This window comes from Mytilus trossulus, chromosome 4 (assembly GCF_036588685.1).
Source record: "Mytilus trossulus isolate FHL-02 chromosome 4, PNRI_Mtr1.1.1.hap1, whole genome shotgun sequence".
NCBI classification, from domain to species: Eukaryota; Metazoa; Mollusca; class Bivalvia; order Mytilida; family Mytilidae; genus Mytilus; species Mytilus trossulus.
Window position 1 is genome coordinate 89,628,812 of NC_086376.1, and position 18,538 is coordinate 89,647,349.

An 18,538-nucleotide genomic window follows, 5' to 3' on the forward strand; every position below is an offset into this window, starting at 1 on the left:
TTCAAATTAAACTTGAGAATGAAAATGGGGAATGCGTCAAAAAGACAACAACCCGACCGTAGCAAACAAAACAACAGCAGAAGATCACCAACAGGTCTCCAATGCCGCGAGAAATTCCCGCACCCGGAGGAGTCCCTAAGCTGGCCCCTAAACATATATATACTAGTTCAGTGATAATGAACGCTATACTAATTTCCAAATTGTACACAAGAAACTAAAATTAATATAATACAAGACTAACAAAGGCCAGAGGCTCCTGACTTGGGACAGGCACAAAAATGCGACTGGGTTAAACATGTTTGTGAGATCTAAACCCTTCCCTATTACTCTAGCCAATGTAGAAGAGTAAACGCATAACAATTCGCACATTAAAATTCAGTTCAAGAGAAGTCTGAATCTGATGTCAGAAGATGTAATCAAAGAAAATAAACAAAATGGCAATAATAAATAAATAACAACAGACTACTAACAGTTAACTGACATGACAGCTCCAGACTTCAATTAATCTGACTAAAAGATAATGATTTCATCATATGAACATCAGGCACCATCTTCTTCGTTAGGGGTTTAGTATCATACCATCATAAAATATATGAGAAGAATATAACCCGTGCCATGCCAACAACTGTTTATTTGATTAATGTGTTTAGTTCCGACGCAAAGACCCTACAACTACCAATATTAACTCCAAAATATGCAATTTGTAATGACCTGACAACAGTATCGTAACTATATTCCTTGTGAATAAGTCTATTCAAAGGTTTTATTAGTTTCTGAGGTGAATAGTGACACCTTTGTGCTTTATAAAGAATATTTCCATAAAAAATTGGAAGTGAAATATACGAACGTATAAGAAGTCTGTTCAGTCATTTAAGGTTAATAAAATCCCATTACTAGAATAGTTATTGAGAAAAATTCTGAGGAGTTACATGAAGTATAGCTATATTTTCTGCCTGTCAGTCACTGAATCTTCAAGGCATGTGACTGTCATGTGTTTTGGGGTGAATTGTATTACACAACAGCGAGTTTACATTATCATGGTTCTTGTATAAAAGGGTTGTTCACAATTTATTCAATATATTATATTGACAATTTTTGATATACATCTTTGAGACATAACGATGAAAACAGTCAACATTTTACATTTAATCCTGAATGTTGAAAACTGCTTTTTATTTTCATAAAAATAATGTCATTTGTAGGAAATCAGTGTTAATCAGAAATAAATCCCAATATGTCAGCACATAAAACAACAACCTAAAACTATTTACTAGTTATTTTTAGCATAAGAAAGTATTAAATTACTTTTATTATGATTCAAGCGATCACCAGAACCACGACTTAATTTTTTTTTCATTTCCCGTCTGTGTTTTGGTCCAATTTCATACGAAAACAAACAACACCGGTTTTTTTTACCTACGAACATTGCAAAGTAATCGGAAACAATGAAAAATCACAGTAAACCTTGGTAAAAATCCAAATACCTAAAATGTTCGACTGACTCAACAGTGAAAACGGCCGTCAGCAGTGAAAATTTTTATTAATACGATAACACATCATACGAGGATAAATCCGATCGACCTAAAGATAAAGGATACAGTTAAGTCTGCCTCATATCTTGAACAACTTGAGGGTCGGCTGAAAACTAAACATTACGATAAAATAGATGATTTCAGCTTTTAATTTTGAACATTCCAGAAGCGCTTTCATACGGAGGATATATCTTCAAATTGATATGATATTCCTGGGCTTTATTTCCTGTCATGATTTCCTTGATAGAGGGATGCTGCTCACTATAAAGCTGTTAAATAAAGAGTTCCAATGGTGAAGTTAAAATCATCCCTTCATAAATTTTACGGACGCTATTACATATTTTATATTTAATTTTTCGTAAACTTTACGGAAGCCATCACGAGTTGGTTGACCTTTATGGAATATCCGTTTCACAGATGATATCGGATATGATACATATGTCATAACTACATTCCCGTTCTTTTTTTTACGAAGGTGACCTACCGAATTAAACTATTTACCGGGTTAGCAATTACGTGAGCAAAACGACGGGTACAACATGAGGAGCAAGATATGCTTACCCTTCCGTAGCACCTGCGATCAACAACGTTTGTGGTAGTTTTCATGTTGCTTAGTCTTTATGTTTTCTTTGTTGTGACGTGTGTACCGTGGCTCTTATTTGTATGTTTGTCTTTTTTTTGTCAAGGCATGGCGTTGTCAGTTTATATTCGATCAATGAGTTTGAATGTCCCTCAGGGCCCAGTTGTTCAAAAGTGTCGTTAAGCTAACGCAGTCGTTAAAGTGTCGTTAGAGTGTCGTTAAATTTAACAAATTCGTTAAATGTTGTTCAAAAAAATTTAACGACAAAAATAATGATAACGAGTCGTTCACTTTAACAACTTCTGTGAGGTCGATTAAATATTTGAGTTATTGTTAAATATGGCCGCCTTTAGACAAGTACCTGTTGCACCTCACAGAAAAGAAAGGCACTTTCGCCTGAAAGATGACCTTTCTTTGAATTTGTCAAATGAGGAGTTACGAGAACGGTATCGCTTTGGTAGAGAGGAAATTAATTTCATTTCTAATCTAGTCAGTGATGAAATAACAAGAAAAACAAAGAGAAGCCATGCTCTCACACTGTACCACAGATGGTCATGGTGACCCTGAGATTTCTAGCTACAGGCAGTTTTTTGCAAGCAGTTGGAGACACAATAGGTAAGATTTCATTTAAATATTCATCATATATGATTTAAAATTAAGTAAACATTAGTAAAATTGTGTTAATCAATTGCTATAATGATCTTTGACTGATGTTTGAATAATAATTTCAATTTGTTAATTTTCGAAATATATGTAAACAAACGCCAGTAAAATACACATTTTATTTTTTGTTCTTAAACGATCTCCCAAATTGTATGTTTTTGGTCTGTTTACAGGTTTGCACAAGGGAACTTTCTCGCGTATTGTGTCTGATGTGTTGACATTACTTTGTAACAAGCGGGATCAATTCATCAAGTGGCCAAGGAATGTGGACGAAACAAGTGGAGACTTTTACCGTCTAAGTGGTTTCTCTAATGTGCTAGGGGCAATAGATTGGACACATGTCCGTATCCAGGCTCCATCAGAAGATGAAGCATCATTTGTTAATAGGAAAGGGGTACACTCTGTAAATATGCAGGCTGTTTGCGATGCCAAAGGTAAAACATTTCTCATATAATATGACATTGACCTTCGTAAATAATAAACTGGTATCAACTTTTCAGTGTGACTGGGACCCCTATAGTCTGTTTCTCAGAAAAGAACATTTTACTTTCACTTTTACTTTCACTTTCACTTAGTTCATCTAGGATCATTTAGGACATGATTAGGGTTTATATGGTTTACCAACTAAAGATAACTTAAAATATTCAAGGGCCAGCCATTTCCAAAAAAGGGGGTGTTCCCAACATAAGACAAAGCCTGAAGGGGGGCTCCAACCATATGTCCCCATTCAAATACACTGATAGTCTTAAAAAGAGAGGTTTCCCTATCCTGTATCCACCACTGCTGTTTCTGATATATTTCTTGAATTTCCCCCTTTCAATCCAAAAGAAAGAAACATTTAGTTAACCTAGAGTACCCTAGCTTTTGTACAATTTATAATTTAATGTTGTTCTGATGACTGGAGATCAGCACATTTATGCATTATGCAACATGCTCGTGCAATACAACTTTGAATTTGATATCATAGTTCTTAGTTTGAAACAATAGAGTTGAGTCAAAATGTGTAAGTCTATACATATAAAAAAGAAGATGTGGTAAGATTGCTAATGAGACATTTCTCCACAAGAGACCAAAGGACACAGAAAATAACAATTATAGGTCACCATACTGCCTTCAACAATGAACAAAGCCTCTACAGCCTATCAACTATAAAAGGCCCTGGAATGACAAGGTAAAACAATTAGAAACTAGAAATCTAATGGCCTAGCTTATTTATGCATTATTATTGTGCAATAAATCTGTTTATGCTATTAAAACATTTCTTTTTTTCTAAAGATTAAATAATCTTTTAATATAATCTTTTACATTTTGCAGGTAAATTCACAAACATGAATGCAAACTGGCCAGGTAGCAGTCATGATTCCCACATATTCAGGACTTCACAGGTATGTATTTTATTACAATGTTCATGATGTTTGTCATCTTTTATTAGTCATATTCTCTTTCAAGCACTCAAATCAATAATTCTATATATATATATATATAAAAGAAGCAATAAATTACATTTAAGGGGTGTCTATGTTTGAAATATTGATGTATAAAAACTGAAAAAGGAATATTGAAAAATAGTCTTGCTCAATATGATTTTAGGTTTACTAGTGTGACTCCTCTTTAAAGCTGAAAATATCAATTTAATTATATAAATGGTAGTTTTAACAAAATATTTGTTGTAAAAAGAAATATAAATCTTTATTTATAGGTGTGCACCTACATGGAAGAAAATGGTGGATGGGCAAGTGGTGTATTGCTTGGGGATAGTGGTTATCCATGTCGACCATTACTGATGACCCGATATCTGAATCCTGTACTAGATCATCAAAAAAAAGTACAACAAATGCCACTGTTCAACCAGAAGTGTAATAGAGAGAACATTTGGGAGGCTGAAGAGACGGTTCCATATATAACACTCAGAGGTAAAGTATAATAGAATTACTTTTTATATAATGATCAATGAAAAAAACCTTTTCAGGGGCGACGCTAATGGGATATATTTGTGAATTATGTTGGTGTATTCAGTAGAAGCAAACTATTTTTTTTATAATGTGACTAATCTGCTCATTGTTGAAAGCCTAACTGTGACCTACAGTTGTTAATTTCTGTGTCATTTGGTCTCTTGTGGATAGTTGTCTCATTGGCAATTATGCCATATCTTCTTTATTATATTTGCATTCATATGTTTTAACAAAAAGTGTAATACCCTGAAAGAAATGTACATAGGGTTTGTTTTGGGGTGTTTTGGTCTATACTGTTTATGACTTAGGGGCCAAATAGAGGCTGATACAAGCATTTTTCTAGTTTTCCAGACAATTACTTGTTTATTAATGTATGGTTCTCTCTGAAATTGTACCACAAGGTTCCATTTCACAACTGAAAATTTTATAAAAGGGGAAAATATGTATTTAGTATACAGTTGGAAAACTAAATAATCCAGCAATTGATGTATAAAAACCTTACTACAACCAAGAGATGAATTGTAAGTGCTACTAACACAATACTTGGACAACATAAATTTTAATCATTTAATGTATTAAAGTAAAACATCTTGCGAAATGCTTAACAAAATGTGATGTATGGTAAACCACAATAGAGACATTTTTATGTAGTATTATTTATAGCTTACCATAGGCTCCAATGTTGAATATCATACTGTAAACTTTTATATTTCATTACTTGAACAACAGAAAATGGTCTCATTGGCACTCAAACAAGTGATCTCACAGCTTTCTATTTTTATACATTGTATATACATACACACATGCAATGCCAACATTTGAAATACTATAAAATACTACTTTAGCAAAATGCTAATAAGAAGACAATTATTAAGTGTACCAAATTAAGTTATGAGTAAATAATAATTGCTTGTGCTATACTCCACAATATATGCATTTTGTTGAATGAACCAGACATTGAGGATGATGGAGTAATTGTAGGCAATGATGGTGATCTTGGGGAACATTTCAATGGTCATCAAGATGGAAGAGCTGTTAGAGATCATATTTCCACAACATTTTTTAATCATTGAAAATCAGAAATAAATCAGGACAACATCTTTTAATACTTTTTATTTATCAGTAACAATGGAATAAGAGAACAAGAATCATCAACACAGACAAATAAATAAATAAAAATTAATTTTGACTATGCTTTTGTATTTAGCAGAGCATCTAAAGTCATGTTTTCACTATCAATAGTTTTCTTCTGGATCATCATGTTGTAAAATTGCATTTGTCTTTGGAAAAGTTCCATCTGCATTTCATTTCTTTTCAGGTCACTTTCTAAAACAAGACACTGCAGCTCATACACATCATCTACAGTCCTCTTTGTTTTCTTCTTCTGCATACTTTCACTGAAATATATAGAAATTTTGCTAGTATTTTTATTTTAAAATCTAACTCAATATTTAGTAGATGTGTTAATAATATATCATTGCCAATGAGACAATTATTCAAAGAGACAAAATGACACAGATTCTAATATGACGTGCTTCTTTAGCTTTGTAAAGAAACCATACTTTATTATCCAATAAAATTAGTTTGCACATGCGTATATTGACTACGGCAGAAAAATGAATTTCGTCAAAATGGTATGCATTTAATGTATTTCCTTAAATTAAAACACTTTCAAACACTAAAATGATACACATGTTGTTACTAATACTTTAACAATGACAACAATGTGTTACAATTCGTAATTGAAAATAGTTGACCTAGATACAGCAACGTCCATGTTGGCTGTTCTAACTTCAAAACCCATCCCCCTAAAAACACGTTTCATCTCTCCTGTTAAAAAGGCATGTCATTGTATATTAATTTCATTGAAACATATGTTCCGACGATAAAATATAAAACAAAGAATAGGTTACTATTACTGTTGTACTGAAATGACAAAATTGTTTCATATTTCTGATAAAATGGATTGACCCTAGCAGGGAATCGAACCCCATTCTCCTATAAAAACAAATAGGCGTAATTACCAATATACCACCAAGGTTTCCAATCCCTTTTACAAACGCAACAAGATTGTCACCCAGTATTAATTTTAATCTAATGTATAAATACAGCATTTGAAATCGTCAGATGCACAAAGGCGTGCCCTTTGATCAACTTTAAAAGGTGTAGCCACCGCAAGTATAAATGGATTTCTGTCAAAGGGCCCCTCCTGCCAAGTCTCGAATGTCAGCACAACTTTATCAAGAAATCCTCTATCAGATATGAACATATTTACCAATGCTACAATATTAACCGGCGGAATATTTACGATTAATTTAGTAAATAAAGACCTACCCGATTCTCCTTGTGCGTCCACCGCCATTGACGACTGACTTGAAAATTTGCGTGTCAGAAATTGACCTCAAAGGAAAAGACGGTTGAAATATATCGCTCTGGCAAAAATAATCACGAATATAATGCCTACCCATGTTAAAACTACAATAAAGTATAGCTGGCATCAATTATTTCTTAATTTTTTTATAATAATATCACTATTCCCAGCCTTTAACAATGAGAAAACTCAATACCGATTAGCACTTATAAAATAACTGACTTGACAAGACAAATGTGGAACAATTAATAAAAAATGAATAATGACACATAAGCTAAAAATAAAATTAAACAGACAGCAACCAAAGTCATATACTGTTTTACAGTCTCCTTAATTGGGACAGGGACAAACAAAATCTGAAAATGGTAAATGTGTTTGTAAGAACTCTATTGTTCCATTCTTATCATGATCACTTAGTGGCGGATACAGAACTTCAAAAGAGGGGGGTAACTGTTTGACATAAGGGGTGCCCAATCCAGACATGCTTCACTGATTCCCTACAAAATAGTTTATCTTAATTTAAAAACAAACTTGGAATCTGTAGGAAAAAGTTATTTTCATTAGACTCACTAAACAACTCATGTAAATACATCATAAACAGTGCTGTATTTTAACATATGAAACACATACCTGGGTTTTGGTGGTTGCTGAGTGCAAGTCTGTTTTTGTGTAAGTACAGGTACAGGTACAGGTACAGGTAGGCTGACTAGAAAGTGCTAACTCCTCATTTCTCTGGTGAACCTGCTCCAGTCTCCTTATCCAGATACTCTCCACAGAAGATGGTAAATCTACAAGTTGACAATTGTTATACATACAGATTTTGCTCAATTCAGATTAAACTATCATATGTGTTTAGTATGTATCTAGTTGAAAGTAAATTCATATTTGCATTTTAATGTGCTGTTTGTAATACACAGGTATATATAGATGGATCCCTGTACGGAGCCTTATGTTTGGTTCATTCAAATACTATTAACATGCTCATTTCTAACACTTCCTTCACAAAGCCATTTTTTTTAAAATTCTGAATAGGCCCCTTAAAACATACTATTGTACAAGATTCAAAATAGATGAACAAACAAATAAAATAAAGATTTTTTTACACAGCATAATATATTATTGTCAATTTATTTCTATCAAAATGTATGCTTTATGATTTCAACTTTATATAAAATTCAGAATAAAAAAAAGTACTAAACCATTTATTTAATTATCTAAGTAATAAATACCATCAACAGTCTGGCATGTTGGAAGACCATTCAGAGCTGGAACTGGTGAAATGGGTACAGCTGTAAATATTTGGTCAGATGTTATGCTGTCTGAAATATAAAAAGACTTGTTTTATTTAAAGAACTGAATTGATAGTTTATACTCTTCATGATAGAACCAATTATCTTTCTTCCCAAATTTTCATATCAATATATAAAACATTTATTTGGCAGTACAGTTTACAAATCTGAAATACTTGTAAAATAACATAGTGACTGAAATATTATAAACACTCCTGATCAGACATACTTTGGCATGTTTGCTGTACAAAAAAAAATCATGCATATGGACAGTTTAAAAGTTTCTATTTCGAGGTTTCATATATAAAATCAGTTGACCAATTGATTGCACTTGTCAAATTTGAAGAAACTTGAATTTCATGCATAATAATAATATTAAAGATCTCATAGGCATTCAGACCAATTCTACTTAAAATATCTATGAAACACAATTTCTTAAGTAATTTATAGTCATATGTATAAATTATGTAATGTATATACAAACCTTGTGAGTGTGTGCTATTACAGGCGTCTTGGTGAGAAATCCCTGGAAAAAAAATCATAACTTTTAAGATGATAAGGCATAAAGAAAGATAACTCAATTATGTTTTTATACTGCATGCTATTTTGAAAAGAACTATAGACATGTCACAATATCAGGAGAAAATTAATCATTGCAAGTGCCTTGAAGATATTATAAACAAATTAATACTAATTTTGTAAATATTATATCTGGAAGTAAATTAATTTTGTAAGGAATTTTCACCACACTTTATATTTTTGAATTTGTTTTCAATGGGGCAAATGTTGACATAAGGGGCATTGCAAAACTGACTGCCATAACAAAGCCATGGCTAGCAAATTCAGCATTTAGTAAATACCATCTTATCCATCTTTAACCATAATTTGATTTGTTCTTTCAACAATATCATATAAAAGAATTATATAAATAAAAGGTAACATGAATGTCATACTAAGTAATCGCAAAACACAGGAATCTATTTTTAGAACATTGGCGACGTCTGCAGGGAATTTCTTTAAAAGGGATACCCTTCTGTCATTGCAGACGACTGTTTTGGTTTTGGGGTTTTCTGTGTAACTTTAATAAAGAAAACAATAAAAACAGACAAATTTAAGCAAAACTAAGGAATGAAAATTACGTAATATTACTATTTCTCAAATATCAACCTACAGAGGTCTCCATGCCACCGTCTATTCCCTTGAATGAGGATGTATCCTTCATGGCATTGATGATGTTTTCCTCTGCCATACTTATGGGTTTGGGTGCTGCCCCCCCCCCCTGTTTTATTTCTCTCCTTTCTCTCGAATGTAAACTTTTCCTTGGCATCTCGGGTTAGATTCCTGAATTTGGTTTTAACTGTTGAAACTAACCCCCAGAGCATTCACCTCGACTGTAATCTTGGCCTACATCTTGTTCTTTGCATCTGCAGTTATGTCAGGGCCAAAGTTTCCTCTTAATAAGTCAAGCTCCTCCACCACTCTTCTACTGATCAAATTAACTGCAATACTTGTGAAGTTAGTTCCTCTGATTCTTGGTAGTTTCTTGTTGGGTGTTTGTTCTTCAGCCGTTGTTAAACTGGAAGTGGAGGAATTTTGGGGAATTATGGGAAAATATTAAATTAATCAGTTGTTAAATTTTTAACAAGTTGTTAGTTAACGCAGTCGTTAAATATCTTTGAACAACATAATTTAACACAGAAATTAACTAACAACAATGTTAAAATTTAACGAGTTGTTAGGCTTAACTAGTCGTTAGCTTAACGACACTTTTTAACAACCGGGCCCTGATGTATTTCGTCTCCCGTTGTTGAAGGACACTTAAACGTGCTCTTTCAAATGACGCCAAATTTTGCCTGAAGAAACACGCGAAACTGGGATTTTTTTTTATATTTCAAGGCAAAGTATACGTAAATGCACGCCTCTAGCGGAAATCGGACTACAAAACATGCGTCGTTAGTTACGTAAGTTATCTCTCTAACTCCAGGAACGGGAAATGGGAACAAGAAAGAGAAATCCGCGGAGAAATCATCATTTCATTGACTGTGTGCGGTCTATCATGAACCCAAACAAGATTAGTATTCCTGTGCTATCTCAAAAATTCAAAAAAATAATCCATTCCAATCAGAAATTTTAGTATTACGGACCTATTGTGTTACTGGGCAATTAGTCTGCATCTGTTTTTGTTTATTTTATGCCGGAGCGGCTAGGCACATATCGCTTGTAGCTATTACAACAGAAATTAAGATTAAACAAATGAACAAGTGACAATTCTGCTTCTAGTCGTATTAAACCAGTTAAAATCCAACCAGAATTGACCCCACAATAAATCTTGTAGCGTGATCTTGAAGGTAACGAAAAGTAACCGTAAATATGTGTGGTGAACTAGAAAGGCGTGGGCATGTCCCGTTTTTTATGAAAATGAAAATTTTAGGCCATGATAATTTATATTTGTGTTAAAAGTATATACGATAGAAAAAGGGTAATCGACTTCAAGTGAAACAATTTTAACATGTATTAAAGTGGAAGGACAAAGCTTACAGAGGGAAAAAAACGGAACAAAATAATCAGATTCCGTCTTCAAAACATTACACAGAAACTAAGGATTTAGCACTTTGAGATTTATCTCAGAATAAGTAAATCATCCAAATCTTAGTTCTCACGGAGCAGGAAAAAAAACCAGGTGACTTCTATTCCGTCCGCAATGTTTTGGGAAAGTAAAATCTAAATTTAGAACCAAGATTGAAACTGAAACTAAACATGTATGATAAAAATAGAACATGCAGTTTTTTTCTTGATCAAATTCAAATTTATAAAGGATAGCGAAAATTCTTCTGTTGTTCTTTTTGTGTATCATTCAGAAGTAGAGAATACAATTTTGACGTATTTTTTTCTTCTAAACTCTCATTATTGAAGAATACTACTATTAAAGAATTATAGAGTAAGATAAAGGGAAGAAAAGAGAGGGTAAAGAAAATAATATTTCTCTGTCGGGGCCTTTTATAACCGACGAAAATTTAGGGATTTTCCTCATTGTTGATGGCCTTATGGTTGCCTATTATAATTGATCATATCCACTTCATTTAAAAAGGCAGCTGGGGTGTCAAAATTTTGGCGATAAATGTTTCGTAAGCTTCTGTAAAAGATTTTTTGGTCAAAGGTATTTCAAATTTGAATATGAAAACTGGGGATTGCGGACCTTGTTTTTTCGTAATAATACATTGAAATTAACTACACTTAGGGAATGTCATTTTTGTTTATAAATAGGAAACCGAAAGCTTCATTTTCATGAAGCCTAAGCGGTCGTGTGGTTTGGCGGGACGTCTACAGTGCAGCCGATTTGGTGTCACGATATCTCAGTAGCATGAGTTCGAATCCCGGCGAGGGTAGAACACAAAATTTGCTAAAGAACATTTACAAATCTTACATTGTTGGGTTGATGTTTAAACGAGTTGTATATACATAAATGTACACAACCATGTATCATCATCATTGCTGGTGATCTGATGGATAAATCTGTTGTAGAGTTGTCACTGGCTCAGAGGTATAAGATGTAACATTCTCAAATTTGAAAGGCATTCTGTAGTAGCCCATCTTGTCAAGTAGTAATCCTCAAAAGTACAAAAGGTTATATGCTGTTTTATCAAGTTGAGTATAGACACAGTATGCATTGTATTTTATGATCATTCCCCATTTCCATTCTCAATTTCATTCCATTATAACCTTGGTCCACCAATAAAACAACTAAAATCACAAATTAGTAGAAAAAAGCGCTATGTATTCATATTGCTTGGAGTGCAATATTCCAATAACGATAACCTATACAATACTTACAAACCACTGATCTCATTATTATCAGCTAAAATACGGCAAGATTTTTAGAAAAGCTATTACTTGTTTTAGAATGTAACATCCACATGAAGGTGCGTAACTCCTAATATCATTCTGACACACTAAACTGATCTTAATCGGATCTAAAGGTTTTGAAAGTTACTTTTTATAATTGGTCAAAATTAGTCCAAAACAGTCTTAACAGACTTGATTTAACGCTAGAGCCTCCCATCGTGAGTATCTTTACATGACTGAACGGACGGAACACAAAATATCTGAACAGTGTGTCTTAAAATCTGAAAAAGTCTTCACGCTTTGCCCGAGCGGTAAATTAAGTCGATCAAGACATGATCAGACCGAAATGACCGTTTCAGATTTTAATCTGGCTACTAGTGTTAAGAGCGAGATGAAAAACTATTCATCTAAAAGTATACAAAAAGCACTAAAAAATTTACCTTAATTAGTATTACCACTGCTTTGTAAACACACCAAACATTCTTCTTTCAGTTATGAGTCGAACTTTGTAGTAAAATGTAATTGACTCGGGCGCATCTAAAACAGTCAGGAGGCCATTCCCCTGGCCAAAAGTAAATGTCAAGGCAATAAACTGGACAATATTTACAATAACATATAATCTTAATTACACATATGTACACTGACTGTCACTGGTTATCCTGCTGTCTATTTTAGATGTTGCTAGGTCTAGTGGATTGTATTCACTCTAGACCTGAAGTCCTCTAAGATCCGGACTCCACTACAGATTCAAAATGTTTATTCCATTCTCAAGTTGTTCTTGGAAGAATGAGTGGTTGCAGACATCCCTGTTCACTCTAGTTTGTCTAAGTTTGTGACTGTCCTACTGTCCCCTGTTGTGTAGTAATTGGCTGGATCAATTGCAATCAACTGGTGTTAATTCTTGTAACACAGCACCAGACTCTGTTTCCGTCGTCTGTGCTGCAGTGATTCCCACTGAAATTGGTCCAGTAGCTTAGTAACACATCCAGGAGAGCACCCTGGTAGCATCTCTAAACAAAGCGAGCTGCTCGTCTTTGTACCTGCTCTATGTCGCGTATGGTAGTAATTCGGTGAGAATCCCATACTTGGGATGCATATTCCAGGGTTGATATTACGAGCGTAGAGAACACCAACCAAGATTTTTCCGTAAGAAGCCAAGTGTCTTTGAGACTTTCACTATGGTCTGGTTGATATGGTTTATCCAGGTGATGTCTTTGTTGATAGTGAGCTCCAGGTATTTCCCGCTGTCTATTGTCTCTAATATGTGTTCATGGAGTGTAATGGACGTCTAGTGTTGCTGCCGTCGTCAGTCATGAGACACGATGACTGTACATTTCTCCGGGCAAATACTTGATTCGTATAATTTTTCAACTGAGCATATTTTAAATCATAATAACGGGATTTGACCTCCCTGTTATAAAGAATTGGTTAGGGAATTCACATATTTTTTTTTGTAGCGCGTCCCGTTATCCCAATTATCACTTTGAAAGTACATTATCAGAATCAGGATCAGAATTATTTTGATTTTTCGTTTTGAGTATTCATTATCTCGTTTAGTTTTCATTCTCTACCTCACAAACACGTTTTTTTGTATGTACATGTAGTTTGGCAAAATCTCATTGGACCATTTTTTTTATTATGCTTTTAAATGAGAGGTATGTAGGCTATATATTTGCAAATTAGAATAATAAATTAAGATTTGAAGCACTAATTTAATATCCATAATTGGTTCATATGGAAATATTATCACATTCAATCATAACTGCCTTTTTCTCGATTCTATCTTTTATGTTTTGTTGCAGACAAAACAATTATTCACTACATTTCATTTGACCATTACGATCATTACTCAGTTTTGGCAAAATATTATCAAGACGATTCAAATCGACAATCACTTGCGAAAGAAAACCAACGATAACAAATAAACATTCTCACAGCGTCTATGAAAGAAAAGGGATAGTTGAGATTAATCAATCGTTGTGTGCTTTATTTTCAGTGGCAAAAATTCCATGTATGTTCAGGACATGAAATACATTGGTAGGTCCTACAAAAGGTGACTGACTAGGATGATTTGTGAACATTTAAGAGGATGTTAAAGTAAATATCAGGCAAATCCTATGATATGGGTCACAGGCACTTGTCTCAAAAAAAAAATTCCTGTATACCTTAATATAACACAAGGTACTTAACTATTTTTTTTGAAAAATGACACCCAGTCCCGAAATCCCGTGATTTTTTTTATTTCTCGGTTGTCAAACCTACTTAAACTTAATATGCCGTAAATCTAAATTGATTTATCTACACAATGGTATATGACACGACTATCATTGTTGTCGGGATCATTAGTAGCAGGCCTGAGAAGTCGGTCAACGGGATGTTTTTTGCATTCGTCTCAATTTTTGGAAACACCCAGCCCGCAGTGATTGAATTATTATAAAAAGTTATTAAAATAAAAACTGTCAGCTTCCCTCTGACTATGAATTATTACTTTTATTGTAAATTCTTTACAAATTATGTGAAACAAACACAAATAAGTCTGTTATGAAACACACGTGTACACAACGACACTAATGTAGAGTTATAAATTGACCAAAATTTCCCACATTTATTTTTAGACAGACGATTGACCAATGAGAAACCAGTATAAACTTACATGCGGGCTAGGTGTTGCCAAAAAATGAGACGAATGCAAAAATACATCCCGTTGACCGACTTCTGAGGCCTGCTACTAATGATCCCGACAACAATGATAGTCGTGTCATATACCATTGTGTAGATAAATCAATTTAGATTTACGGCATATTAAGTTTAAGTAGGTTTGACAACCGAGAAATAAAAAAAATAACGGGAATTTGGGACTGGGTGTTATTATTCAAAAAATCTGTTAAGTACCTTGTGTTATATTAAGGTATACAGGAATTTTTTTTTTGAGACAAGTGCCTGTGATATGGGTGGCACATCATAATTTTTTTCCCACTGAATTTTTGGTTCCGATGCAATGTTTATATCATACAGAGGCTATATATGTCGAAGATATTTCTGAATCAACTGTGAATGGCTCAGAAAATGATTTTAAAGTTCACTGACAATGCAAAAAAATGTTGTACAAAATGAAGACTTATCTCCCCTTTTCAATGAATTTTAGTGCTTTCTATGTATTTGTTTTCCCTTTATCTGTTGCAGTTAACAGAAAAAAACAAAGTTCAACTTTGAAAAAGAATAAATTAATGATATGAAATAGATGGAAAATTTTTAAAAGCAAAATATGTCATGTGCCATCCACTGCCTGGTTTTTCCATGGACACCCTCATAAAAATTGCGCATGAAGATGAAGATATATCAGATAGGGACAGATATTTATCCTTGCAACTTGCCACCAACCAATTCCTTATTAGATATTTTGCAAAAGTCATTATGTGCAAAGTTTATCCGTAATACTTCAGAAGACTGCACGTAGGTTTCTGTGTTTTGGTTGGTTTGGTGTCCATTGTCTATAATGTTTAATACTATAATTTTCTTTGGTGCATATCTGATAACATTATTGCTTTATTAAAAAAATCGAAATGAGTGCTTCCAAAGTTACCACTGTGCTGAACTTGTTTGGTATATGTAGATGTGTTCGCATATAATGTCAATTCTACACAAATAACTATGGATTCCTAAGAAGGACCATTAAGTTAACACTATTTGTTCGCATTCTGTTGTGTAGAAGGAGTCTTGTTAATGATAAATTCAGTGTGGTTTCTATGTAGTTTTCATCTACACCATCAATTAAAAAACAAGATGATTCAGATACAGTTAGGTAAGCCAAGGCTCCGTGCTGAAGACCGTACTTTGACCTGTAATGCCTTTTATTTTACAAAATGTGACTTGCTTGGATGGATTGAGAGTTGTCTCGTTGGCACTCACACATTATCTTCTTTTATTTGTGATGATAAAACTGGGGTCACACCATCGTTATTTGGTCCACCGCTAGGAAATTTATGTTTCAATGCTGAACAAAGATACTCTCAGGTTCGACTTCTTGTACTTTTTATTCTGATGTAACCCAATGCGATTCAACCCTGGATTATTAATTGTTGAGAATAAGAAGATGGATGTCACTAATGGAATAGAAATATCTGAACAACTCATTTTGGACAAAGTAACGATGGTGTGTGTTTCTGTTTTTATTCCATAATTGCAGCCGTGTTATTAGATATTCATATTAGAATAATTCATAACAATATCGGTATTAATCAAAACTGTTTTCATAAGTAGAGGATATATGTTTATAGTTCGATTGTGGAATACAACACATCAGTGGATCGAGATTTTTGATATACTAGTACATGTAGCTATAGGAAAGCATCTAACTTTTAAAACTTTTCAACTAGACTTGATTACAAATAAAGAATATTGCTTGTTTGATTCAATTTTACAAAATTAAATGGTAGATAAATGAGATAAATAAACTGTATGAATGAAGGGTGACACTGATCATTGATTTATTTTTCTGTAAAAAAAAAATTAAGAGTTATCTTATATTTTCACTTTAAACCCCTTTTGTTTACTTTTATTTATATTCACAAAAGTGGGTTTCAAGGAGTTTTTTATATAATTTTGTAGATTTACAAAGAAACCTCAATGACCTTTCATTTCTTTTTTATATCTGAAAGGTATTGTTTAAACTACATTTTGGAAAATTAGTGATATTACATGTATATTGGTCTTAATTTGAGCCCCACATCTAACCAAAATACATTGTATGCATATTGTCCCCTTGATATCTGCTCATTGTCCTTATTGATGTCATTTTTCTGAATGCAACTATATAGGTGTACAGTTTTGTTTTCGCTAGATTTATTTTTGACTGTCTTGATGCTCCGACAGAGGAAAAAAAACTATTAGTATAGTTATATGCTGTCTTTATTTGTAAAATTAAGATCCGAAAGTTCAAGACAGAACATGCTGTTGAAACACTAAAAAAATAATGAATCAAGTGTAATTGTGTCAAAGCCAGACAATTTTTAAATTAAAAAATAAATTTACTGATATCCAGCTTGCAGTCAATATTATCTAAACAAAATGATCATTCAGATTCGGGGCAATTGGAATTATTTTTAAATTAGAAAACTTGAGACTTCCTCATTACTTCATTCATTCATTTAAGGGTCAACATAGTTTATATTAGTGCATGTATAATATGTTTTTGTGGCATGTATAGCTTGCATATGTTTATAGGATATATATAAGTTATGCCAGTCGAACACTATTGGCTGTCATGGACCTAAATAATGAAGTAAGTTTCAATTTGTAACCATTAACTAAACAGTAGAACGATTTTCACTCGGTTATGGAACTCATAAAATCAGGTGTATACTGATTTTTACATTTAATGCAGCGTTTTGAATTCAGTAGATAATAAGGTCATCGAACTTCATGTATCTGTACAGTGCATGTCTGTAATACGTTGCCTATATTTTTAAATACATTTACAAGTTTAAGTAGTCAGCGTCTTGTCTGCTTTCCTTTATGTCATAATTGAAAGTAACTGAACATTTTGACAATTCGTCACAGAGCAGACATAATTTAATCGGCTGTAATATTGGTGTCGAGGTTTTGGATTGTTTGAAGTAGATAAACATCTTTAATATGACACCTTGGAAAATGTTGCATTACAAAGATTAACATTCACCTTTACAAGACCATGGAATGCCGGACTTAGTACGAAGCAGTTAATCTCCTGAGTATTGAGAGACCCATTATGACTTCAGCTGTAGATATAAAAGTTAATGCAATACAAGGTTATTTTTATCGCAGAAAATAAATCAGTCTGGACATACATTGACTTCTGTTTACCCCTTGTTATATAATGGATTATTGACCATAGTTGTCGAAAATATATATAGGAAAGCGATTAGGAATTCAAGGAAAATGCCAATTCAAAATATACAATGCAGAATTTTATATATATATACCAATTAGTGATATGTTCTTTTGTATTTATGTTTTGTAAATCTTATAAATAAAGGCAACAGTAGTATACCGCTGTTCAAAACTCTGTGGACAAAAACAAAATCGGAGTAACAAACTTAAACTGGGGGAAACGCATTAAATATAAGAGGAGAACAACGACTCATCATTAAAATGTAACAATATAATTATTTTAATGTTCCACATTTAGTAATTATATTTTAAAAAAAAGATTTGTTGAACATATTTTTGTGCTAAGAATATTTCCGTCTCTTTTTCCCATTTATAAGTTCTTGTTAAATATGGTTAGTCTCCCCGCTTTATTCATTTTATAAAGATGCACATTTTGCAAT

General features: G+C 33.1%; 1 protein-coding gene across 1 annotated transcript; it reads left to right on the plus strand.

The window, feature by feature from the left end:
- The first annotated feature begins 2,371 nt into the window (after positions 1-2,371).
- LOC134714293 (putative nuclease HARBI1) lies at positions 2,372-4,729 on the plus strand. Its single transcript, XM_063575528.1, has 4 exons — positions 2,372-2,727; positions 2,949-3,209; positions 4,090-4,160; positions 4,475-4,729. The coding sequence occupies exons 1-4, from the start codon at positions 2,661-2,663 to the stop codon at positions 4,697-4,699; spliced, it is 624 nt and encodes a 207-aa protein (XP_063431598.1). The 5' UTR covers positions 2,372-2,660; the 3' UTR covers positions 4,700-4,729.
- Positions 4,730-18,538: the final 13,809 nt, after the last annotated feature.

Bases quoted from the DNA above. Each gene is read 5' to 3' on its own strand.
- LOC134714293 (XM_063575528.1), top strand. From the start codon at position 2,661: ATGGTCATGGTGACCCTGAGATTTCTAGCTACAGGCAGTTTTTTGCAA. The intron at 2,728-2,948 runs GTAAGATTTCAT...GTCTGTTTACAG, and splicing joins AGCAGTTGGAGACACAATAG to GTTTGCACAAGGGAACTTTC. The intron at 4,161-4,474 runs GTATGTATTTTA...CTTTATTTATAG, and splicing joins ACATATTCAGGACTTCACAG to GTGTGCACCTACATGGAAGA.